The 27,271-nt window shown below is 36.6% G+C and overlaps 1 protein-coding gene across 13 annotated transcripts in view; it reads right to left on the bottom strand.

Moving 5' to 3' along the window:
• kcnt1b (potassium sodium-activated channel subfamily T member 1b) overlaps nucleotides 1-27,271 on the bottom strand; it is a 123,154-nt gene that overhangs the window by 54,086 nt on the left and 41,797 nt on the right. For 12 of the 13 annotated variants that reach the window (XR_012365597.1, XM_073861181.1, XM_073861182.1 and 9 more), the window contains 5 exons: nucleotides 5,272-5,351; nucleotides 4,891-4,996; nucleotides 2,957-3,049; nucleotides 2,431-2,479; nucleotides 145-204 (listed from right to left, as the gene is read on the bottom strand). Coding sequence is in view for 12 of the 13 variants with exons in the window: in XM_073861181.1 (XP_073717282.1) it covers nucleotides 145-204; nucleotides 2,431-2,479; nucleotides 2,957-3,049; nucleotides 4,891-4,996; nucleotides 5,272-5,351 (388 nt within the window). In the remaining variant the exon portion in view is untranslated. Of the gene's footprint in view, nucleotides 1-144; nucleotides 205-2,430; nucleotides 2,480-2,956; nucleotides 3,050-4,890; nucleotides 4,997-5,271; nucleotides 5,352-11,840; nucleotides 11,880-27,271 lie in introns of all 13 variants that reach the window. The other variant, XM_073861184.1, reaches the window with a different exon arrangement.

Here is a 27,271-nt window from a genome sequence, read left to right as displayed (position 1 = left end):
CTTGTATCTTTATTTATTATATACACTTCCTTCAGCTACCATTTGCAGTTTGTTGTTAATCAAATTTTAATTGTAAAAGCAGACTGTTTGTAAAATTTGTTAAATGTATCACACATGCAGAACAATAATGAAAAATATTTTTACCTTATAGCTGAGATACACCAGGAGCATTGCTTGCAAGAAGCTTATTAAGGCCACTGTCACCTGCCGTGCAAGATGTACGGTACAAATCAAAACATGGCAGATCAATTGCAGAGTCTCGATATTTATTCAAATATGATTTCTTATTATTAAATTAACCTGACCACATTTGGTTGCACCAAAAGTAGTAATTTTAAAGGGCACCTATTATGCCCATTTTTACGAGATGTAATACAAGTCTCAAGTGTGCCTAGAATGTATCTGTGACGTTTTAGCTCAAAATACACCACAGATCATTTGTTATAGCATGTCAAATTGCCCCTATTTGGATGGGAGCAATAACACGCTCTTTAAGTGTCTGTACCTTTAAATGCAAATAAGCTACAGCTCCTGGCTCCCTTACCAACAAACAATGAGCACTTTCGGTTAAATACATCTGAGACATTAGTATCTAACTACTGTGATATAGCGCACAGTGTAGAACTCACTGAGGGTGGTAGCTATGCAGGACTGTCAGTCAGTGGCTGTGGGCGGGGCTTTATCAGTGTGACATCGCATTAACAAGACAATTATAACAGCTTGTCTAATGAGACTGCTTTGGTTTAATGTGGATTAAAAATGAAGGAGTGGGTGGATTTCTTTCATTGTAAGGTGGTTGTGTTCACACTTCCAACACACATTTATGTCCAAACACCTTGTAAAAGGGATTTTGCATAACAGGTGCCCTTTACGGATAATTACACTGCAAAAAAAATGACTTTCTTGCTTAGTATTTTTGGTAACACTTTACAATAAGGTTCATATAGTTTACATTAGTTTAGTACATTAGTTAACATGAACTAATAATGAACTGCACTTATAAAGCATTTATTAATGTTAAATTCAACAGTTACTAATACTTTATAAAAATCTTGTTAATGTTAGTTAATGCACTGTGAACTAACATAAACAAATAATTAAAAGCTTTATTTCTATTAACTAACATTAGCAAAGATTAATAAATACTGTAACAAATGTATTGCTCATGGTTTGTTCATGTTAGGTAATACATTAACTAATGTTAACTAATGCAGTGGTTCTCAAACTGGGTCCGGGGCCCCTAGGGGGGCCGCGAGATGGTGCCAGGGGGGCCCCAGTTTTATGACATTTTATAAAATACATTAATTTATCATGCATTCTGTGAAACTAAACTTAAAAAAATAAGGCAGCACTACTTTGTATAATTTAATGTTTTGTTTAATTAAAATGTGAAGTTTTAGAACTGTTTTTTGTCATAAATTTTCTTTGGGGGGCAGCAAAGGAATGCACCGTACACAAAGGGGGGGGCACGCTGAAAAAGTTTGAGAACCACTGAACTAATGAACCTTAAGTGTTACTGTATTTTTGTCTTGTTTTCAGTAAAAATATTTAAAAATTCTTAAATTAAGATGTATTTTCTTGATGAGCAAAATTACCTAGGAAAATAATTCTAGTTTTTAGACAAAACAAATACACTTTAAGTAAATTACTGCTTAAAACAAGCAAAAGAAAAAAAATTGCCAATGGAATAAGATTTTTTTTTTAAAAAATAAGTTTACTTTTTTCATAAACACTTAATTCAAGAAAAATGTCCTTATTCCATTGGCAGATTTTTTGCTTGTTTTAAGTACAAATTCTCTTAAATTTTATATTTTTTGTTTAAAAACTAGACTTATTTTCCTAGGTCATTTTGGTCATCAACACTGCAAAAAATTATTTTCAAGAAAAAAATGTCTTAGTATTTTTGTATTGTCTTTTAGTAAAAATATCAAAAAATTCTTAAATTAAGATGCTTTTTCTTGATGAGCAAAACGACCCAAGAACATAAGTTTAGTTTTTAGACCAAAAATATCAAATTTACGTGATTTTGTGCATAAAACAAGCAAAAAAATCTGCCAATGGGGTAAGCTGAATTTTTCTTGAATTTAGTGTTTACATTTTTTTTTAAGATTTTTTGCTTAACCCATTGGCAGATTTTTTTGCTTGTTTTATGCACAAAAATCACTTACATTTGATATTTTGGTCTAAAAACTAGATTTATTTTCTTGGGTCATTTTGCTCATCAAGAAAAAGCATCTTAATTTAAGAATTTTTAGATATTTTTACTGAAAACAAGACAAAAATACAAAAAATATTTTTTCTTGAAAACCATTTTTTGCAGTGAAGAAAACAAGACAAAAATACTAAGTAAGAAAGTCATTTAAATTATTTTAAAATGCTCACCTACAAACTACTGTTTTTTGCAGATTATCATAAAAAATGTATATCTACCTGTATCGCCCATACAGGAACTCTTCTGTTTACCCAGAATATTAAGTCCCTATATGACAAAAACAAAAGCACAACCAGTGAATCAGAAAATACTTTACTTTAATGAACGCATATTAAAGGTGCAATGTGTAAATTTTAGCGGCATCTAGTGGCGAGGATGCGAATTGCAACCAACGGTGTAGTCCACTCCTAACCCCTCGCTTTTAAAACACATAAAGAAGCTACGGTAGCTGCAAACATGTCATCGTTGGAGACAACTTAGTAAAAAAAAATGTCCGTTAAGGGCTTCTGTAGAAAAATGGCTGCACAACATGGCGACTTCCATGTAAGGGGACCCTCGGTGTATGTAGATAAAAAGGTCTCGTTCTAAGGTAATAAACACATAACGGTTCATTATGAAAGGTCTTTATACCCCCTTGATAATATAGTGTTGTATATTATTTTGCACTTCTGTCAAGAGATCCTTCTAAAAATTACACACTGCACTTTTAATTGAATAAGTTACATGTGATCATGTACATCTCACCAGTTTATTTCAATGGGATCTGTGGTCAGGTTTGATGTGTAGTTGGCACAGGATTTGCCGCACAGGGTGTCTGTGATGTTCGTGCAGTTTTTCCTGCAGTCATTACAACAGAGAGGCAGTTAGTACACAACCGTCACAAAAGTACAGGACAGCAGGGTTGAAGCTACACAGAGTCGCGCTTGTGTCTCTGGCATGAATGTCAGCGTGGGATGGCTTTTATCATTTGATTGTTGTTAGTAGGGTCTCTCTCCCAGCAAGCTTTCATACACACACGCTGCTTCATTGTCCCTGAAAGGTTTTCGTGGCTGACTTTAAGAGTGACTCTAATGGACACTTCACATCGAATCTCCTCCGACTGTCTGGGTTTGTCCCGAGAGATGCTCTCGAGCAATCTGAAGTGTGCTTGTGAGATATATACGATAATATATAGGATAATGTGCTTTGTTCAGTGCGCTGCTGGTGATCTTGTCCAATCACGGAGATGGGCGGTTTCCCAGACAGGGTTTAGATTAGTCCAGGACTAGGCCTTAGTTATAATTGGGACATTTAAAGAGTTTTTACAAACAAACCTTACAAAAAACAATAAGGGTGTGCATCTTGAAACAAAACAATGACATATGTTTTAAGATATGTCAGTACAAGGTGTTCTTAAATTAAGGCTGCGCAAACATGCATTTTAATCTGGGACTCGGATAAGCCCTGTCCGGGAAACCGCCCCATAAACTTTAACTTTATGCAAGTGAGCAGCAAATACAACCAATGGGAGCATGCATTATTCATCTACTGTGCAATATTTTTATCAAGCCACACTGTGAGTGATTTTATTCGATTTGGCTCTTGCCAAATGCAGAGCTATAAAACAAAATGGTGCGTGTCAATGAAACTGTCGCCATTATGAGTAAGTTTGGTTCAGGCATTGATAACCAATGCTTTACATTCTGCAAACATTTTGTGTGATTTATTAGCAGCAAAAAAACGAAAAAAAAAAATATTTTTTTTTTACCGCCAATGCATTTAACTGATGATCAGATTTTTAAAGGTCTCGTGTGTTTGAGTTTGCAACCAACAGTCCACAGCTCACCCCTAGTTTCGAAACGCATAGAGAAGCTACGATAGCCACAACAGGACAAACATATCCGTAGCCTGTGCGTAGCTCTGCGTAGCCTGACGCGCACCTCACAAAATTTCTAACAGCGCATCAGATCTACGCGGACCGCAAGCGCTGTGATTGATCCACCAAAACCCCTCCCGTCAGGTAAAAAAAACTGCGTCATAGGTATTTCCGTTTCAGAAAACAAAGATGAGCCAAGTTGAGGAGTGATTTAACTCAAACTGCAACATAAGTCGCTGTTTATTTACTTCCATCATTGCTGGTCTTCTCAAATCATACACAACAAGTTGCTATTTCTTCTTCGTTTGTGGGTTAACTTGCCAAGCTTCTTCTTCTCTGACGGCCGCACTGCTACTGTGGTTACATGCGTGGATACTGGCTACCAGCGGTTTCCGCGTGTGTTTGCACATCGACGCGGAGGACGACGCAAAAGTATAAATGAAAACCGACGCGAAACCTACGCTGTCGCGGCTACGCCGTAGGACCTACGCACGACTATAAATCGGCCTTTAGACAACGTAGTGACAAAACGCGCTCTATAGAGCAATTTGTCCAGTTAGGGCTACTGTAGAAACATGGCGGCGACTTCCATGTAAGGGGACCATGGTGTACGTAGATAAAAATGGCTCATACTAAGGTAATAAAAACAATACAGTTCACCACTGATAATACAGTTCACCACTGATAATATAGTTATGTATATAATATTGCATTTCTGTCAAGAGATCCTCCTACACAATGCACCTTGTTGTGCAGCCTACTGATAATATTACAGAGATCAACAGTTTAAATGCCCACTACCGTCTACGATACAGCAACTTACCGTGCACATGTGACCTGGGTAGTCGGGTCATCCAGCGAGACTCTGATTATATAGAGGAGGCATGTTAAGAGCTTCAGGGAAAGGTTGAAGAGGCGGATTCTGAGACCTACAACACAGTCAATAATGTAGTGAAGTGTCATAAGGTTAAAAAGTCAAAAGGAAAAAGCATTAGATATAACTCGGTAGCCGTTTAATCATGAATACATAAATCAAGGAGTCATTCCCCTGCTGTTATAATGATCTAGTATGTGAAAGACCATGCAAGGCTTTTTTATGTACACACACACACACACAATGATATTGAGATCTATAAAAATCATTGCAATCAAACATTTTTCTTTGTTGGTGTAAATTGTATGAAGGGTAAAATGTTTTACTTACTTGACCTTTGGTTTTTGATGAAGAACAGCTTCAATCTCTCCTTAAATGTGTTTTCATTGACATAAAATTCCACCTGCACCCTGGAAAGAGATTTAAACAATGTTTAAATGTATACAATATTGAATCTCTTTTTAGCTGTAAAAAATATCACAACATTTATTTGAATCCACACTTATAAATAAATGCACAAGATAATAGATTACCAAGCAGAACCTGCAAACACATATACATAGAATAGTGGGTGGCCAAAAAGTGATTTATGACTTTGAGCAATTGACAACTTTTTATTAAAGATGCATTAAAATTTCTTATGTATGTTGCATCTGTGTGACAAAATAGCCCAGGACAATGTCTGCAAAATATTATAAAAAAAGAGGATCAACAAATATTAACACATTCCTTAAAGGGGTCATATTATGACTTTTTTTAAAGATGTAAAATAAGTATTTGGTGTTACCAAAGCAAAGTTACTGGGTTGTTCTTTTTCATGATTTCTAGGTTGATAGATGCACCAGGGACCAAATTATAGCACTTAAACATGAAAAAATTCAGATTTTCACGCCATGGCCCCTTTAAATTGACGTGGTTTGCCTTTTTGACAAATTCTTTTGTCCAAAAAATACCATACAAGTTTAATGTTTTGTCCATTTTGAACACACCTCATATTTTGATGGTTTCATCAATTTAAAGATGCAAATATTGTACACATTTGTGCACACTTTTGGCCACTATAAGAGTTAACCCTTTAGAACTTTTAACAAATGTTGTATTACACATTTAAGCAATATCGCTCGAGTAGGAGTGTGATATAGCTCTATATCATCACGGCTGTGATTAGGCCAGAGGCACGAGGCCGCAGGCCGAGTGCCGGAGGCAATCACAGCCGTGATGATATAGAGCTATATCACACGACTCCGAGAGCGATATTGCTTTTATACAACAGTTCGACGGCACACGTTTGAAAAACGAAAACTAGAAAACAACAACGGAGTAATTTTAAAAGCCTCTTTGTTTGAGAACTACTTCTTCCGCCACGGATTTAAGGGCGGCCAGAATTACAGGTAACAATTTCGGCTGCTTTGAAGCTCATAACAACTCAATGGACGGAAAAGCCGTTACTTTATATTACCGTTTCTTGGTCACAAAGTGTAGTTTTAAGATTAGTTCAGTCGAGAATGTATCTGTATTATATTTAAATCTGCAGTCGATTAGTAAAGATAGCGCCTGTTTGAACGTTTGCTTAGTGAGATTCGGTACGAATGAGAACCAAAGCATGAGCGGACGTCAGTGTTCACTCGCCCAGCTGACCACCGCCCTCTCTGGGCTACATCTCTGACAGGGATTCCCTGGCTCTCATGTTGGCCTTGTTTGTTTTTGATCGTCAAAATGAGATCAAATCAGCAGTATTTGGTGTCATGATCAAACTATTACTTGTTTTTTTATTCATATTTAGTGTCTTTTGTGTTGTTATTGTTTTGGCGCGAGGTAAAAGTTAATAAAACTACTTGTATAACGTTACTATTGCTTTCTCATTTATTCTTAACGTGATACGAGCACTCGATTATTATTATTAAACTTTGTTCTTGTCAGTACTATATAAAACTGTTTTTTATAAGTGTCAGAGATATGTTTTTGCATGCTGCTTATAAATATACCAGTGGCCATATCTCATAACATGTTTTAATAGTCAGGTCACGATAAAGTAAATGATCAATGTCCACATTTAAAAGCTGCGGTGCTTACCTGCAGTTTCACGGTGTTTTCGCGTTCTGATAAGAAATATAGCTCCAGAAAAAAAACGAGTGTTTATATTCCTCTTTCCAAGTGTTAATAATCCACACGATGTGACAAGACATTTGTCCCATTAACTGTAACGTAACATCCAAGAGCGCTGATCTTTGACGGAATAACTTCTGATTGGGGATTCACAGACTGATTTATGAGCTAGTAAACTAATGAGACAAACGGACAGTGATTCAAAACAGGGCGTCTGTGTTTTTCCATTCAGAGATGAGCCTGCTTAGGACCTCCATTCACTAGGTGGCGGAATGATACGAAAGGTGAAGCGGTTACAGTGCCGATATCAGCACAATATCGCACAGGTCTTAGCCAATCAGATTCGAGAACCAGAAAGAACTGTTGTATAATTATAATTATTATTTTCATATGAGTAATAAAATGTATTATTATTATTATTATTATTATTATTATACTGTTTGTTGTGAATTTGTAAATAGACATAAATAGACAAAAATAAAAAAAACAGAAATAAATGGTTCTGTTAATATTTAGAAATAATAAAAAAATGATTATTGTAAAAAATATTTTTTTACAAAAATTGCAATTTGTCTACTTTAAGGAGCAATTTGATTCTTTTTGATAGCGCAAATGGTTGAAAAGTGATAGCAAAATGAATTAAAGGGGACATATCATGAAAATCTGACTTTGTCTATAAGTGCTATAATTTGGTCCTCAGTGCTTCTATCAACCTAAAAAATGTTAAAAAGAACAACCCGATAACTTTGTTTTGGTAAACCATTCTCTGCAAGCATGTGAAAAAATAGGTCATTGAAACCTGGCTCCCCATGTGATGTCAGAAAGGGATCTTTTTATAATAATCCCGCCCCTTAACCTGCACTATCCAACCACAGCACTGCCACTTAGTGCAGAGATTGGCTCATTTGCATTTCAAAGGACACACCCAAAAACGACACATTTTTGTTAACACCTACAAAGTGGCAATTTTAACATGCTATAATAAATTATCTATATGGTACTTTGAGCTACGTACTCTGGGGACAACAACGATTTATTTAACGTCTTAAAAAAAGTCTTGTGAAATGCCCCCTTTAAGCTTGGTAGAACGTGTGGGGTTCTGTAATATTACATGAATACCGTAGATACTAATCATGTACACTCCTTTTCATAATAACAGCATCATCCCATCAATTCAGTGAGATATGAATTATGAACCCTATAAGAGTCTCAGTCAGCAATCCAAATGTGTGTCTTGTGATGGTCTTTCACCGGTTCACTGCAATCTAAAACATCTTCACAACTCAAATCATTGGTGCGAGAAGCATGTTGAACTTTAAGCTTCTGATCTGACTTTAGTCTTATAATCTTCTTCAATTCCCTGATCAATCTTAAGACACAAGAGAGCGTTTCAAATCTATCAGGACATCTGACAGAGGACATTAGCAAAGCTGACGCCTCGGATGAATCCTCAATAGACCTCGGTTTCTTCAATCTGTGAACAAATGTTTCACTTAGTGCCATTTCTGGCGCCTTCACATCTCAATTTCTATTTCTTATAGACATACTGCAACATTTAACACAGTTATAGCACAGGTTTTTAACAGGTTGTATATTTAAAATGTAACAATGCAAAAAAGCACCTTATGTGAGGTTTTATTTTTACTTTTGAAATAAGACCTGGACAAAGTTTTCTAAAATTCAACCTTTCTCATTATTCTCATTATTCCAGTAATGCCCATATCAAGGTAATAAAACATAGTAGATCATAAAATGAATAATACATGACTTTCACAGCATCATTTCCTTTAAACACTAAAATAATTGGGGTGCATATTGACTCCGGGAGTCATTATCTGCAGTCTGCTACAGACATCGTACTTATGACCGGCCAGAGCATCCCAAAGGCATTTACATTTGTGTAGTGCATGACATAATGTACATCACAAGCTGCAATTATAAACCCCCGTATCCAACAGAGAGAAATAGAGATGCTATTGTTTCCTGCATCACTTGCCCTTGTCTCCATGGTGACGCCATTAAAATAAGCAGTGGCGACACATGTACTGTGGATGCTCACAGGGCCGAGGGCTGTTTTGTCAAAGGCAATCATAATGTCGAAGGTACTGGAGAGAGCTGCTTGTGTGAGGTATTAGGTGAAACTAAACAAGTAAAAGTTAAGTACTGGACTGAATAGGATTTGCAGCTACAAGCAAACGCACACACATCTCTCGAAACTTCGTCCGCAAGCCTCCGCAGTGTCAGATTGGGTTCCTGTGCCTGACTGTCAAACTGTTTCTCGCATTAGACAAGGCTGAAATGATGATTGCAGGGAAATCCATTACACCGTGCCAACGTCAAACAATAGAGCCGGTCAATAATAGCTGAGCCAAAAATTCTTAGTCTCTCCGCAAAAATCCTTACGCTTTGATTTCAGCAGCATCACCCACATACTGTAGCTCTCCAACAGACAGATACCGTGTGTCTCTATATATAGTGTATGAAGCATAAATTTAGAAGGCATTACTGCCTGTGTGCCAATCACAGCCCACTTCAGGGAAAAAAAAAAACACAAGAAGTTGGAACAAAGATATTCAGATTGCTGTGTGTATGGAGCTGCAGTTTTCAGCACTAGTGTAAAAAACAATGCATTTATCCTTTGAGGTCGATTATATAATTGTGCAATTAATTCAAGATGTTCTTTTGATACCTTTCAGTATGTTTTGTTCTGTTGTGGGTAAATTAGACAGTGGGTAAAATAACACAGAATGATTATTCACAGACGTAAAAAGATCATATAAACAATACACAGGTTTTACACATAAAGCAGATGCAGCGCATCACTCGTTGATATCCGAAAATAGATAAAAAGGCAGGACGTGGGTAAAGCTGGTTGCTGAAACCACGCCCACCTAGCTCGATTCTAGTGACAGCAGTGGCTGTTCAACCGTCACTCAAGTGGCCACGCCCTTAATAATGCAGAACTGTAAGACTTAATATAATTTAAATGGATGAGTTACAAAAAAATTAACCCCCCTCACAGATGTCATGAAGGGCAAAATTAGCTATATAGACCAAAAACAATTTTTGTACCAGGCTGTAAACATATTATTTTCTACTGCAAAGTTGGCCATTTTAACGTGGAATTGACCCTTTTTGTGCCAGCCTCTAGCGGCCAGTCGATGAGCTACAGTTTAAGTCACTTCCGCATTGGCTTCATCAGAGAGATCGGAAGGTTGCCCCTCGGCTGTAACACATTCTGAAGCTTGCCTCCTTAGAGTTTTTCAAAATAAAAGTAAATCATGTTTAAATATCAGAAGTTTCTGACTGCTAATACTGTTGCATTATGTTAAGAATTTATATTTTTCGAATCGCAACAGCTGCGATTATTTCGATTCAAAACTATAAAATTAACAATCATCTAGTACGCAGTTTTTGACAGTTCGCTTCATGCGCATTTTACGTTTGATGCAGTTTTAACCAATAGAGTGCATTAACACTGAGGTGCTGACTACATGTCAGATAACACCATTTGGAAAACACGAGCGAGCAGCAGTTCAACTCCTCAACAAAGTGTACGGCCATATGATTTACGCGATGTGGAAAACACGGACAGAATCGCGAAATGCATACAAATGGAATTAACTGCACAACGCGGAATGTCATGAAGTTGGCAGATTTTGCATTCAGTCATTTTAAAAACTTATTATAACTCATTAACCGGCAAATGAAAGGACAGAAATGCGTGAAAACATTTCCCTTTTGTGTAATGTTGGACTTAAAGAAAGGTGTGTACGTCCGTTTCTTGTCATGCATCGCAAACAATGACAAGCGCCTCATCAGACTATAAGCAATTTTCATTAAAGCCCGGAACACAGCAGACGAAAGAGGTACATTATACTTTCTTGCACGCGCACATCTGCACCACTTTGAATATTTACCATAGACTGTAAAAAAACACCACAACAAACCTGGATGTAGTTCTTTTATTATATACTAATGAATCGCACTGTAAATCGCAAATCGCAATTTTGATCAGAAAAATCGCAATTAGATTTTTTTCTCCGAATCGTGCAGCCCCAGCCCAGAATGAATATAAGTAGCCCAAATAAAAAATACATTATTTTAATATAGAATATTGATAAATCGATGCAAGCCAAATATTCATGTCCATTTCCACACTTGGATCTTATCACCATTTTATAGTGATTCAATGGACCACAATACTCACAGTTTGGATCATATAATGTTTCATTCCACCTAAAGACCTCCCATATCTTCTGCATTCCCTCAGTATATGCTACCGTAAGCTCAAAATGTCCCGAACCAGACTTTGAATAGTACGTCCAGTCAATGCTGATGCTTGTCCACTCACAGACCCTATACAGCAAGGCAAAGCTTTAGCTTTTCACATCCACCGGATAAAATGAAACTAATACAACTCCAGATTTCTCCCAACTTTTAAGACTTGCCTCTTTCAGGTTCAATTTATTTAGCTTATTTTTCACATACAACTGCAGTGAAGTGTAGGTCTAGTCATGAAATACAGATTTGAACAGAGATTGCCTGTGTGCATCTCATTTTCCCTGAAAATAACAATGTGCCAAATTATTGACAGAAAATATGGTGCTAGCTGATATATCGCAATCTCAGGAAAACAATGCAAGTGTGCATACTGCAATATGCATAATAGTTTGCAATAAACAAATTATATCAATATTTCAGAAAGTTATGAATTTGATACGCCTTCAATCTAAATAGTCCTCACAGTTCTGGGACAGCTGGATAGATGCCACAAGCTTCCAAAGACTTACTGTGCATTGGTGGAATCCATACTGTACTCCTCTGTGTACCTGGATGGATCAGGACAGGGTTGACATATAAATAGGAGAGAGAATCTTCAATAAAGGACACATGCGAATTACATTCATGTAGAAACATGCAGGAAAAGCTGTAATTGTTCAGCTTTGTCAAATGTCCGTCAATGATAAAAACACTGTATTTCAGTCACAGTGTGTTTAGCTTCTGACATTCTGTAAACTACAGTACTACAGGGAAAGAGACCTGGATCCACAAACTAGATGCAAACCACAGGAGGTTGGGAATGGTCATGGGCACAGGGATGCCTCTGTGTGGCCACAAATGTTCAAGTTTCATGATGTGGACCACATAAAGGTTAGGTGATGATGACATTTTTCACAAACTTGGAAGGTCAAAGATGAATCAAAGATAACAATGAAAGATCAAATGGTTTCTTATATTTATCTGTGTGTCTGTCTGTCTATTTCGATATAGGAAAAATGTATTCCTAAAGGAATGGGATGAGGTTTTATGAAAAGAATATTCTCTCTGAATTTATAAGGTTGTGAATGGATTACGTTATGTATTCTCTTTGTATATAGTAGACATACAGTATTTCAGCTGAACATCAGGGCTGTCAGGGGTAAGAACAGTCTCAACACATACAATATGGTGTATCAGATCAATGTTGCTGGAAGAAATATATATAGATGTCCGTATCCTGGAATAAGTCCACACTGTAAAAAAGAATGTCTTAGTTTGTATTTTTGTCTTGTTTTTTAGGATAAATATATAATTTATTTATTAAATTTAGATACATTTACTTGATAAGCAAAGTGGCTTAAGATTTTAAGTCTTGTTTACTGAAATAAATAATGAAAATCAAGAGGTTTATACTTATAACAAGAACAAATATCAGTCAGTGCAGTAAGAAGTTAATTGAATTAAGTTGAAACTGGAATTAAGTTTATTTTTCTTACCACACTGACAGATATTTTTACTTATTTTAAGTATAAACCTCTTGTTTTTTATAATATAATATATATATATATATATATATATATATATATATATATATATATATATATATATATATATATATATATAATATCTTAAGCTATTTTGCTTACAAAGTAAATGTATCTAAATTTTCAGATATACTAGAAAACAAGACAAAAATAGTCATTCATTCTTTGCAGTGCAGAGCCCCAAAAAAATGCTGTGTTTATAAGTTCCCGAATTTTCTTTTTTTATTCATCATATCAAAAAAAATTTGGCCATTATTTTACATTTATGCATTTGGCTGACGCTTTTATCCAAAGTGACTTACAGTGCATTATAAAGTATACATCTTTTATCAGTATTTGTGTTCCTTGGGTTTGGACCCATGACCTTTTGCAATGCTAAAGCAATGCTCTACCACCGTGTTAAACATTTTGCATACTATTTTGTTCATTGCATACTTAAAGGAGCAGTGAATCAAAGAATCAATTTTAACTTGTTTTTGTTATATAAGAGGTCATCGTACTTAAACAAACATTGTGCGAGTTTCAGAACTTAAAACGTCCTTGTTTCTAAAATATATCAGTTTTTGGCACCAAGCCCAGCAAACAGCAGATTCAGGAATGTGCCAATGTGTGACGTTGTAGAGATTTTAAACACCACCTCCAAAGTCAAATGGCAACGACTACTTTTGTAGCCCCGCCCACAGGTTTCGCGTGTAGGGAAGTAACACGTGGGGCAAAGCAAACCGCAAGCAGCTTTCCAACAATCAGCAAACATGTTTTTAAAGATTGCCAACGTTTGTACAGTGCCCAGTTGTGGATGAACACAGTCGCTGTTAGGGATGTAACGGTATAAAAGATTCACGGTACGGTGGTATTTCGGTGTGATGCCCACAGTACGGTAATTATTGAAACATTTACAGGAAGGAAAAAACAAATTAAGAATAGGAAAAACTGCCATAACTGTTTATTTAACAAGACTGAACATTACAATGAACAAAGTGTAGTGTAGTGTATTGTAGTGTTTTCAATTTTCATAAAAAAGACAAAAAATAATTAGACCATGTAATAAAATAAAAAATAAAGTTTCAGTTTAGTTTGTCAACTTTAAACAACTCCCAATCAGTCAGGTTTTAAGAATTGAGTCACTCCCTCAATTGACCGTTTTTTATTATTATTATTATTATTAATGCTAATCAGTCCTTCCAGAGTTTTTTTGTGATTGTTGCGGGCAAAAATCCTTGATTTTGTGGCACGTTTTCTTAAAAAATGGGATGGAATATGCGGGATATTTATGCAATTTATGCGATGGAATTGCGGGAATCTGCGAAAATTGCGGAACTTGCAAAAACTGCAGAAACTTGCAAAAGCTGCAATGATGTTCACGTCACATAATCACGTCACTTCATAACGTTCCCATGGCAATAGAGGACACGACTGCGCTTTTGGGAAGTAAATGCAACATTTTTCAACTTTCTGCTAATATATATGTGACTTTTTGCTACGAAAATGCGGAGATTATGAAATCATGCAAGCCCCGCATATTTTGTGCGTGGAAATATGTAATTAATGCGGCGAAAGTGCGTCATATTTGGAAAAAATACAGCCCCGCATAAATATGCGGACTTTGGCTGATTATGCAATATATCGCGCGATCGCACAATCGCGTTTTTCTGGAGGGACTGGCTAATGCTTGGTACTCCTATGAAAGCAACAGTTGTGATTGTAGAATCAAGAAAAGATGATGGGTTTTAAGATGAGTCAATTCCTGAAAACAAAAACAACCCAGTAAAAGTTAAAATAGCAGCTTACTTATTGTAGCTGGACCTAGAGCTGAGGTGAGCTTACTCAATATAGGGGTGCGTTTCCCAACCGGAAGTCTGTAGCCTCCATAGGTCGCATTTGTAGGCTGCATACATCATGAAGACCATCTTATTTCAGAATATAAAATTTTTTCAAGTTGATTATTATTCTTATTTAATTGTATATTGTTGTAACACGATTATGACTTGCAAATGTAATACCCAGTTTACTTAAATACACTAGGCATGTAATGACGGATGCAGCCTGCATATGCGACCTAAGGAGGCTGCAGCCTTCTAATTGAGAAAAGGCATACACACTCTCCTCATTCACGGACTTACTCACACTCGTTTTTTGTATGTCCATCACATTTTGTCCTTTCTCGTTTCTTGTCACAGCGAACGCGAAATTTGTCCACACATCAGATTTAAAATTCACGTTTCTTTTGCTTCGCCACTAGCCACATTGTAGAGAGGCATCAGAGTGGCACGCATGGGATTATGGGAATTGTAGTTCCCGCGTCCCTCCGCTCACTCCACTTGGCCGGAAAAAACTACACGTGTTGCCCGGGAGACCTAACGTTTTATCAAATCATAACGCAATACCACGGAATATATAATACTGTTACATCCCTAGTCCCTGTATAACCTTCCCTTGGAATCTAACATTAATGCGTGGTTGAAGTTTGTTTTTAAAGAAGTTCCCATTCGCATGGGGAAAACAGAGACTGTGATTGAAAAGCAATGTTGTACCATCAATATTGGATCTGACAGGAATGGCACAGCAGTCTTATGCGAGTAAAACATTTTAGTAAGTAACACTGTGTCAGTATTGCTTTATTAGAGATTGCTTGACCTGTCCTGATTGTGTGTAACATCTGTGTCTAAACACGTATGTTTTCCCCGATTTAGATTCTTATGCGTGCTTACTGACTGTTTTATTTTCGTCACATCGAGTTGAAAGTTTTGTTTCTACTTCTATACGTATTTATGTGTATCATCTCTAGCACCCAGAATCTTTTGTGGCTCAAACATATATGTGTTCGGCTGCTATTTTTACACATTAAGGTTTTCAAATCAATCCCCCACATGTAATGGCAGGGAATGAAGCTATCCAATCATAGCAGTGGGCCTTTACATCCAGGTCTTCAATGCGGCCCGCCCATCAAAACAGAGCATATCTCGAGCCAGCCTCAAAATCAGTGTAGAAAATAGCATATTACATATTGCTTTTGATGTTTTTGATCGTAAAAACTACGCAAACATCATACAGTAGGTAGACCTCAGGCAACAGTATAAAACATTAAAAACAGCCGATTCATGCTCCTTCAGAGTCACAATATTTAAGAATTTGCATTAAAATATCCAAAATTTCTATAGCAAACTAATACATATTTTGTTATATGTATATAGGGCTCCAGACTGGCCACCAAATGGTGACATTTTGCCACCAAAATTTGAGAGTGTGCCACTGAATTTTACATCCAGTTGCACATGTGCGACCAGTAAATTTGACCTTTTTTTGTAATGTGACACTGAATTTAAAACAGCACATTGTACTTTCTGCATCTATCATCAAAGTATTTATTAGTAATACAGTGTATTACTTAGTAGAAATGTGAATATTTGGTTAGCATGTTGATTTACGGTATGTGCCCCTAAATTTTCTGGTTGCGCCCCTAAAATTTTCAGTTGGGGGCCACTGTGCTCCTAGTGAAAAAAGTTAGTCTGGAGCCCTGTGTATACTAGCATTATCCCAATTTTTTCAGCAATGTTTGAAACTAGACAATTTACAGCGCCCCTGTTTATTGGGTCACCTTTCAGTGGTCTCATGTCCACATTATCCCCAGGTATCTGCTTTTACTGCAGTAGAAAATAGGTAGATGCGTTTTGAGATCCCAAAACCTTAGCACAGCTAACAGGATCGTCTACCAATTAAAGAGATAAACCCTAAAATGAAAATTCTGTCATCATTTACACAAGTTTCTTGAAAACAAAAGAAAATATTTTGATAAATGATGGTAAGCACTCATACAGGTTTAAAACAACATAAGGGTGAGGAAATGATGACAGAATCTAATTTTTTTTGGGTGAACTATACTTTTAATTAAGCTATGAGAAAATTAAGATTTGTTCTGAAAGTAGCTGACAGCAAATCAGCAAAGTGAACTAAAGTAAGAGATTCTGCTGTATGCATTTCTATTCACCGAGACAAAATAATTGGGTTAAAAGCTTTCTGCAGTTGCTTCTGCCAAAACCGTGTCAAAACTTTGGCTCTTAAACATCAACTGTATTCTGCAGGGAACTGCTCCAGTTTACCTACAGTACTCCAAAGGAAAAAACAATATCTCTAAATGACCCATCAAATTAAGTGACAATGAAAGATATTAAAGGTTATGGAAATAACCTACACACCTCAGTAGGGAATAAATAATGATTGTATTCCATTAAGTGAGAGAACAATTCCCAACCCTCATTTTAATAAACATTCACTACCATCATACTGACTGATCACAGATTTTGAAGTTATTTTAAGCACATAAACAACACAAAAAAGTATCTACTGTATAATAACATCTGCTGGATCTTTCTGAAGTGTTACAAAGTGCATTATTTGGTTGGTCCATTAAAAAGGGGGGGGGGGGTCACCTTCTTGTTATTATTGTAGAAAAAGCAAAAATATCAAGATACAGCATACATCAATCATTGTCAAAATTTGGAAAGATATTAAGATATACATCTAACACTAACGGCGCATTCACACAGGGCGTAAGCGTTAACGCTTAATGGAAGGCTTGTCTGAAGCGTGTCCAACAGCCAATCACAGTGGCCGCTACACATGCTCCGTTCTTCCATAAACGTAATTCGCTGGCTCTGTCTAGGTAATTTGCATAAGGCGATCTGATTGGCTGACGCACGCGTTGGCGCTTGAAAAGTTGAGAAATGTTCAACTTCTGCTGCGAGCAACGACACTGACGCGGCGCCGACGGATCCACAATTCAGTTCGGCAACGCATGACGTCACCCATTAAAAGTGAATGGGAAGCGTTAACGCTGACGCCCCGTGTGAATGCGCCGTAATGTGACAGGATGTAATCATGTGAGAATGATTAACAGGTCAGAAAACACAAACAGGAAACTCTTATGCAGCAAAGTGGTTGTTTGTGGTTTAAAGGGATAGTTCTGTTTAAAAATGAAAATTAATTTTTAATTCATTCTCACTCTCTTGTTGTTGCAAACCTGTATACATTTCTCTGTTCTGATAAACACAAATACAGATATTTTGAGGAATGTCTGTAACCAAACCTATTGAGGCCCCATTGACATCAGAACAAAGACATTTTTACAGGTTGGTAACGACATGACAGTGAGTAAATGATGACAGAATTTTTGGTAGGGATGCACCGCATATTTGGCCACAGAAAGACTTTCATCACTGAAACAATATGGCCGAAATGTTGTGATGACGCAAACAGAAACCGTGACCTGCACGTGCCGGTCTGAAGCAACATGTCTGCGGTTTTTACGTATTTCAGTATCCCTGTGTCTCGATTTGTTACCTAGCTCCCGAGGTCGTGAATCAGTATATCGTGTATGCAGGTTTGGGCACTGATAACTGTTATTATGCTGTGCCATTCTCCCTCCATCTGTGTGTGCGCGCTCGTTTAATAAGTCCACTCAGTAGTGCATACACGGAGAGACGCGTTTCAAAAAGCAAGCGAACATAAAATCTTTCTGTTCTTGACAGGGCACATACAAACAAAAAAGATCTCCACTATATTATTTTTCTAATAAGAAACATTTGTTTATGTCTTAAGTGTATGTATAGAGTCAGAAACTTCTCTGTGCTTTATTTGGTCTTAAAGAGACAGTAACCTCAATTAACCTACTTATACAACTAGGCATACAACTAGCCTTAGTGATTTTCCAGCAATCACTGGATAGCGTTGTTACACAAATTTGACACTGGGACATGTTTTTATATTGACCAAATTAAATGTGTTAATGTATCTTGCGCGCTCTATGGCAGGCAGGGTGGACAGATAATTACTCAACATGTTTAATCTGAGTGATTTCATAAGTTATTTACGCCTGCCGGCTGTGTACGAACGTTGCTTTGTTCCACTATTTTGAATGGAAGTCAATGGAAGGTCTGGTTTGTTTTCCCCCAAAAAGGGGCGGTGACGAAATTTACAGTCAAGTTCCCGGATGTGCCGGTAGTCCGTATCTAACACATTCTGTTATAATGTGTTATAAAGTTCCTACTTTTAAAGGGGACAAAGAATGAAAAACCATTTTTACCTTGTCTTTGTTGAATAATGGTAGTCTACCCACATTCACAAACATACAAAAAGTGCTAAACATGCTAAACATCTCAGTCTCATAGAAATTCATCTTTTAGAAATGTCAGCCAGAAAACAGCCCAATCTGAAAAACTGATGCTTATGACATCACAGGCATCTAACTGCCCCTCCACTTTAAAATAATTGGCTACATTTTTTGAGTGGCAGCAAAGTCAGCCAATCAGTAATGAGATTGCAAGTTAAGCCAGTAGGGGGAGCCAAATAGGTGCAAAACCACTTGTTTAAAATCCCCCACCCTAATAGAGCTATCTGAGAGAGGTTTTTAGGAAGCTTCTAAGGCATTACAGACCCAAACAAAAAAAACTTGTCTACATGTCACATCACAGAACAAGGATAAATACTCCGTTCAATCATTCTATGTCACCTTTAAAATATAAAATAACTGCTTGATTAATTACCTGTTATCACGACACATGTGTTGCATTGCAATATTTTCAGTACTGTAAAGCGCTGCGGTGAATTGGGATAGTTCTTATTTTAGGAATATAATATAATTTTAGGAAAGCTGTCATTGAGAACACACGCACCCTTATGTAAGTACTTTCTGTCACTGTTTAAGTTCAGAGATGCAGTATAATATGAATAGCTTATTTAATCGTATAAATTTTTTTCACTACATTTATTTTATTTATGTATCCACAAAAAATAATTTTTTTATGGCTTTATTTTCTTTAAGATTGCATGAAAAGAACATATACACATAACATCATAATCTTCAATTATTTTTTTTTTCTTATACAAAACAAACAAACAAACACAAAAAACAAAAAACAAACAAACAAACAAAAAAAAACAAAATAATAATAATAATAATAATAATAATAATAATATTAATTTTCATTTGCAGTAAGTGAAGGTAAATGTTCCAGAAACGAGTTCCAGATTTTTTCAAAAAAAAAAAAAAAGAAAATTTTGCCTGCTAAAATTATATTTACTGTCCCACAGACCAACATAGTGTTTAGCTGTGTCCTGGTTTCACTCAGGTTATTGAGACAGTGTGGTTTCTCCAGTCTAATGCTACACCTACATACAGTATAATACAAAAGCCTGCAGTGCAGTAACGGCTCACAGCACCCTCAAGAGTATCTCACTCTCACTGTGAAGAGATTGAGTTATATTCGGGGAGAAACCAGCTGATCTGTGTGACGTTCAAAACGGAAGCAGTTGACATATTGATATGACAAAAAAAGACGATCTGTGGGCATTTTCATTGTGCGCAACTGTCAATCAACTCACGGTGCTTTATTATTAAGAGCTTATGTGTGATTCATTTGCAATTCAAATTGTAGACTCAGCACTCAAAAAAGATTGAAGAATTGAAGTATTAAGTCAAATAAATGGTTTATTTGTACAAATGCCAAGAAAAATTCTTGGCATTCCCCTTTAAAAAAAAATAAGGGCCAGATTTACTAACAGCTTGCGCCAGCACATTTTGGCATTAAATAACAACTGTCAGGATTTACTAAAGAGGCGCAGTGGATATTATTTTTGCGCCTGCTTTATTGTATGCATTTCTAGGAGTTTCCCTTTCAGACGCAAAATTGATGGGAGGATATTATTTAAACGATTCACGCAACACAATTTACTAGTGTTTGTGCTTATGATATTACTAGTATTTGCGGCATTATTTAAAGGAACAGTATGTAGGTTTGTGGCCAAAACTGGTACGGCAATCACAAAACTTGTGGCTAAAACTGGTACTGCAATCACACAACTGGTGGCCAATACACAACATGACAACATAAACATCAGTTGAGGGCTGCACCTCCACTTTTTAAATGACAATATCCTGGCCAGACAACTGTTGTGAGTGATATAAGTATTTGAAATGAAAATGATTTCTTAATGTCTAGTGACATATCATCAGGGCCATTTTATGATTAATTGATATAAATGTCTTACATACTGTTCCTTTTATGCCAAAAAAGCATGTCTTAAATAATTTTGCACATGAAATGGCTGCAGCTAATAGGAGAGGCATTGCTAGCCTGATCTCATGAGAAATTGTATATATTTTACGAGTTGGCTAATTCGTATCAATTCATACGAAGTTAATCGTGCAAAATTTTACGATTTTCATGAAAAAAACCAACAACAACAAAACCGACCCCACAGGGTCAAAGCAAATCGTACCAAAACTTACGAATGTGGTCGTATGAATTAATACGAATTAGCCAACTCGTAAAAAATATACGAATTCTCGTAAGATAGCATTGGCCTTGCATAGATCATAGAGGACATGGTACAAAGCAGAGGAATTTTTAAGGATTTGAAATGCACTAAAAATAATGATTCATTCAATTTACTAAATTTTTTTAAGGTTAGTGGTCGCAATCAATTTATTTAAGCTACATTTAAAAAAAGAAAAAAAAGAAAAACAAAAACACAAAACTTTTGTTTAAATGTAGCTTTAATAAATTAATTGCAACCACTTACCTTAAAAAAAATGGAGTAAATTGAATGAATATTTTTTTTCAGTGTGCCAAAGGAACACATTATTAAAAAATACTGTTTGCCAAGCCATGTTATTATTTATTTTTTATTTGCTGGAGGAAATTAAAGAGGGGTCACTAGGAGAAGTCACACAATACCAGGGGCCAGATTTACTAAACGGGGAATAAGCGCGAGAGCGCGTTTTCAAAAAAGCGCAGATGAAAGTGGTAATATCGGCTGGTTATTTACTAAACAGGCGCAAATTAAATAACAGCTGCAACAGCTAATTTCCATAATGACCAATGCAATCTACTAAGAGCAGCGAAATTAGCACAGGGTCACAAATAAGCGGATATGATGCTCCTCAGGTGCATGTGATCTACAGGCCGAAAAATAAAAGCTGATAGACGCGTGAACTTATCAGGTAAAATTATGGCGACACAGAGCAAGGAGAGGCAGCGGAGGGAGAAGTTTTCTTTCCAATAACTGTATATAGTAAAATGCTTCAAAATCGCAATGTCTAAACTGCTCATAAAAAGGACATCCGGAACTGTATTGCAGTAAAGGTAAATGCAATAGGGGGAAAGTCGCGTTCCGCTGATGACATTAAAAAAAGATGGCATGACCTAAGGAGACGCACAAAAGAAAAGGTCGCTTTTAATAAAGCATCAGGGAAAAAGACAGATGGTGGTCATATTGAGGAAATGCCCCTGACGCCTTTAGAGTAAGTTGTCCAGCTGCCGCTCACCGGAGAGCAAGTAACAGCCGCCGATGAAATTGATTCACTGGAACCCATTATTCAGGAGAGTTCTTCTCAAGGTAGATGATTAGGCTATATGCCTCAATGAAAAACTGCTTAATGTCATTATAAGCTTATTGCAAGTTGTCTAACGATATAATATTTTATCATTTAAACAGGAACAATGTTTTTAGCTGTTAGTTTGGATGCAGACATGATATTGCTGAATGTAGTGCTTGCACTGTCAAAAATAAAGGTACAAATCTGTCACTGGGACAGTACCCTTTAAAAAGGCTTCTAATATGTATCATTTAGGGACAAATATGTATCTTTGAACTGCCAATATGTACCTTGAAGTACTAATATGCACTCTTTGGGTATACCTTCTTAAAAAGGGTACTCTCCAAGTGACACTTTTTGTACCTTTATTTCTGAGTGTGCCGAGATTTCAACTGCTTCACAAGTCCCAGCATCTCGTAAATGTGATAACTCCTCGACGCAACAACTATACGGCTTGCTGATATTGACTTGCAGTTACTTAACAAACACCATATACAGACCACTGCATTAAAAGAGACTTTGCCAAGCTTGGTAAATGGACTTGAGGAGTTGTCTGCGTCAATGCAGACAATTACTGGACACACAGAAGCTTTTTCTAAGCCACACTTGGCAGCTGGTCAAAGCGGTTTGAGACGGTGAATGAATCCCTGCTTCGTATTCTAGTTCGCCCAAACCATAATGGCAGAAACCCCACAAGCTCCACAGGGCAAATACGCCCTGGACGACCAGGTTACAAAAGAAAACTTGTCGAATGACCGCAAGACCAAGCACATCAAATAGGCATTTTTTTCACGTTACATATACAAGCCACACAATGGCCGTTTTTTTATGTTGGAGTAGGGAGTATTTGCTGATTACTAAAGTGTATACGATGTCAACAAAATTAGCAACTTGCCAAGTTATTATTCGTTTTTTCTCTGAAGGTTCTGCTCTACAAATTTTATTGTCTGTTAATGTAACGATCGCGGTGTGTAGGGATTCTATTTCAAAGTTTCAAATTTGGACAATACTGGCTTTAAACGTCTCTGAAATGTCTATTTGTTTCAATCAGTGGTGGCCGGTGACATCTTTTTTTCGAGGGCGCTCGATGCAAAGTTTGTCACAACATGTACTGTATGTAGCCCGTGATGTGTGTGGTTCTTTGTTTTAAAAATATGTGTTCTGCGCTTTGAGAGATCCTGTGTACATCACGTGTCTTGTCAAAATAAGTGCCTGCTGCAGATCCGTCTAAAGGGTTTATAATAAAAGAGACGCTTGCGTTTGCCAGATACTCGCATAATGTCATTAGTAATCAGAGTTTACTGTTAAGGGAGTGTCTTGCGTGTATTTTGTGAACGTGAGCGTCTCTTTAATCATAAACGGTATTGACGCGTGTGCAGCAGGCACTTATTTTGAGAAAACACGTGATGCACGCAGGATCCCTTTACATGCAGAACACATATTTTGGAAAAGGGAACCACACATATGACACTCCAAACATTTATTTTGAATTAGCACCCCAGTCACGAGTTAAGTGTACATTTATTTTTCAGTTAGTATTTAAAACCTAATAAGGGCAACATTGGGTGCTCTCCATGGTCCTGAATCTTTAAAAATAAAGTGCACATTAGAAACAATATTATTTTAACATTTTAAATAGCAAGATATTATAGCATGAAGTAGTCGTTTTAGCATTTTTATTTTGAACCAAATTTGGACATTTCAGATTTTGAAACATTTATAACGATATAGAAAAAAACATTCAGGAAAAATAGGTTCTTATTAAGAGATCCCGTATCTATAGTCATGTACATACGTACCTATAGTCACGTACATTTTTGAGTCTTTCCGTGACACTGACACGCTTTTCCGCCTTTTTGCGTGAACATGTCACGCATTTCTGTTTACGTGTCACTGTCACATATTGGTTACTCAACTGTTTTGTCCTAATTTCAAATTGACGCTTCGGTTTAGAGTTAGATTTGGGGCTCTATCTTACACCCGGTGCAATGCGCTAGTTTCCACCCTAATTTTCCCGTTTAGCGCCGCGTTGTTTAAATAGCAAATGCATTTGCGCCCCCTTTTGCGCCCATGGGCGTTCTGGTCTGAAAACGAGGTGTGTTCAGGCGCATTGTTGGCGCGTTGCTATTTTGAGGCAACTAAAATAGACTACGCCATTGACCAACAAAAACCTGGTCTAAAGTCTAAAGTCAATGGCGCAATATGTTTTATGTTATTTAAAGAGCGCATGTGCCTATAAACGGGAGGACAACGCGGGTTTGCTTATCACAAATACATGAATGCCCAGCAGCACAAAATGCTTTTAAATATGAAAGATTAAAGGATTGAATGTAAAAGATTATTATTGAGTCTCTTGGACATAATTGAGGACTTATTATGAGACGTTATAGAAGGCACAAAGAGCTGCTTCACCTGCAGCCTGGTAAGTAAATACATGCTTTGCTTTAAACAAATGCATCTGTTTTTAAATGTTTTTTAATGCTACCTCACGGATTTATTGTTTATGATGACTCTGTACCTGTGGATATGGTGAGATGAAAAACATTTTTAAGTAATGCTTAAAAAAAACTCTTTGCTAAAACGCTGTCCAAAGTGCTGAAACGTGCGGAGAGCCGTTTGTAAATTCTTTATCTCCTGTTTGTTACAAGTATTTTTAGAGTACAAACCTTATCTTACATACTTGTAAATTATTTTTTGATGATATTGGATAGCCATACATTTAAAGCAATTACAAGCCTACTTTTTTACTTCCATGACTAAAAGAAAACGGGTTTTAAAGGTTTTAATAAAAAAATAACAATTTCAAAGTGAAAAATAACACAATTATTTAACATTAATCTTAACTGGGGATCTTCTTCCTCCGCTTAGTTTGTTTACAAAGTCCGTCATCTAAATAGGGATTAGACATAGCGCCAGCGCAACTTGCTTTTAAAGGGGATGAGAGCTGTGACTCTCATTGGTTTATTGCACATTACGCCCAAAAAACTCTCATTACAATAGGACCAACCCTTTTCGACCATGCGCTCGGCGCAAAAACCATTTTTCCCGTTGTTAAATTAGCAAAAGTGGATTCGGACACGCCCATTTAGACTTTGCGCTGTGCGCTTTAGACAATGCGCTTAGATCGTTAAAATAGGGCCCTTGGTGTTTGCGTTAGGAAGTCACTTTAAGTATTGGTTTATACCTTATTTCATGATTTCTTTTTTATTTTATGATTTTTAAACCATTGTCGTCTGGCATTAGGGTTAGAGTTGGGTTTGGGTAAGGACGTCTTTCATGTAAATCTAACCCTAACCGAAGAACCAATGGTAAGAAATTAGGACAAAACAGTTGAGAAACAAATACGTGACAGTAACATGTGAACAGAAATGTGTGAAGTTCACGTAAAAAGTCGGAAAAGCATGTCAGTGTCACGGAGGAGACTCACAATTTTACGTGACTATAGGTATGTAATTTCGTGATACTGGGTTGGCTGGAACATGTTTTCCATCGATTGATCCAAGCACATTTGGGAAACCCGACATGGCAGGAAAACTCTCTTTTATTGTATCAAGAGCTTTCGGGGCAATTTAGGAATATTATATGCTGATGTACTATTTTCATCAGTGGCTTTAGTACCACAGACAACGCTGGTGAAAATGCGGATTGTGAAATTCCAGCTAACGAAGCCACAGTAGACTGAAAAGAACCGGAAGACAAAAAAATAAAGTGTTGAAAGAAGTTTTGAACCACCTGCGTGACTCCTCCTAGTTAAGGGCTTCAGATCGTCTTTTATTTCTTCCAGCAAATTTAAAATAGCATGGCTTGGCAAACAATATTTTTGGATAATTTGTTGTTCTGGCATTCCAAATAAACTTATACGTGCGGAAAAAATCCTCTCACTTCTAACAGTCTAGATCATTTGACAGCTTGGCATGGCAACCATTTATGAAATCTACAGGATCTTAAAAGACCACGAGTAGTGCAAAGACGACTCTATACTAACCTGTAAATCATCATGTAAGAAGAGATGACTACACAAGCGATTTCCTCTCTCTATCATCCCTGGCATCACTGAGTGCTAAATGAAAAAGAACTGACAGGGCAAAGAAATGTCCTCTGGGTATAACCCTGGCGTGTGAGGGAGTTAAAGCAAGTCACTTAAGTTCAAATGGACTTTTGAAAATACCTGAAGGAGTATTTAAAATCATAAAAGCATAGGCAGCTATTTATGTAAATGAATTGTTTGCGTCGGTCACAGGTTGCGTCGGTCATATTATTTTGGAAAAATCATATACAGTCATCCCTAGATTCAGGCATGAACTCTTAGCAATGCTGATAATATACTGTAATAGGGATGGTTGTTGACACACAAACATAAACTTCTAAGACCACAGAACTTTAAAAACTTGATGCCTTTATAACTTTGATAATTACAATGCCATCCGATTTCATAACTGTATCATCCTAAGAGAAAGCTTGGATCAGAATTTTTTAAACATTGCAGAGTTATGAATTATAATAAAAAATATTGTGTCATTTAAAAAGATCATAACAGGTCAGAATGTGCAGTCACGGGATGCATATAACAGACAATCTGAAGGCTGTACACCTTATTCAGTCCGCTGCCTTATTGATTCCAAACCAAGTCTGTGAGGGATAGACAACATCCAGAGCTTGTGCATTAAACCTATTTTTTTATATCAGGATCTCCAATAAAACTACAGGTACATCCAGTTTGTATAGGACGAGTATGTCCCATATATTTTCTCTGTTTTTTGAAGACATGAATATTGACTAAATAACAAGTGATTGACTAGATAACAAGCTATTTACATGATATTACGTTTGTGCACGTTTTGTTAGAGGTAAAACCCCATGAACCCCAAAATTGTGTACAAATTTTATTTAGTTAGAAATGAATCCTGCTTCTATTGAATATGCTCAATGTGCTTAAAAAAACGTACAGAGAAAAGTTTTAAATGTATGCCTTGCGGTTTTTGTAATCTGTACAAATTGGAGATATGTACTTGGTTATAGGACTATATTAGTGTTTTTTTTTAAA

Source organism: Misgurnus anguillicaudatus, chromosome 22 (assembly GCF_027580225.2).
Source record: "Misgurnus anguillicaudatus chromosome 22, ASM2758022v2, whole genome shotgun sequence".
Taxonomy (NCBI): Eukaryota; Metazoa; Chordata; class Actinopteri; order Cypriniformes; family Cobitidae; genus Misgurnus; species Misgurnus anguillicaudatus.
Note: the sequence above shows the minus strand (reverse complement) of the source record. Positions and strands in the feature narration are given on the sequence as shown.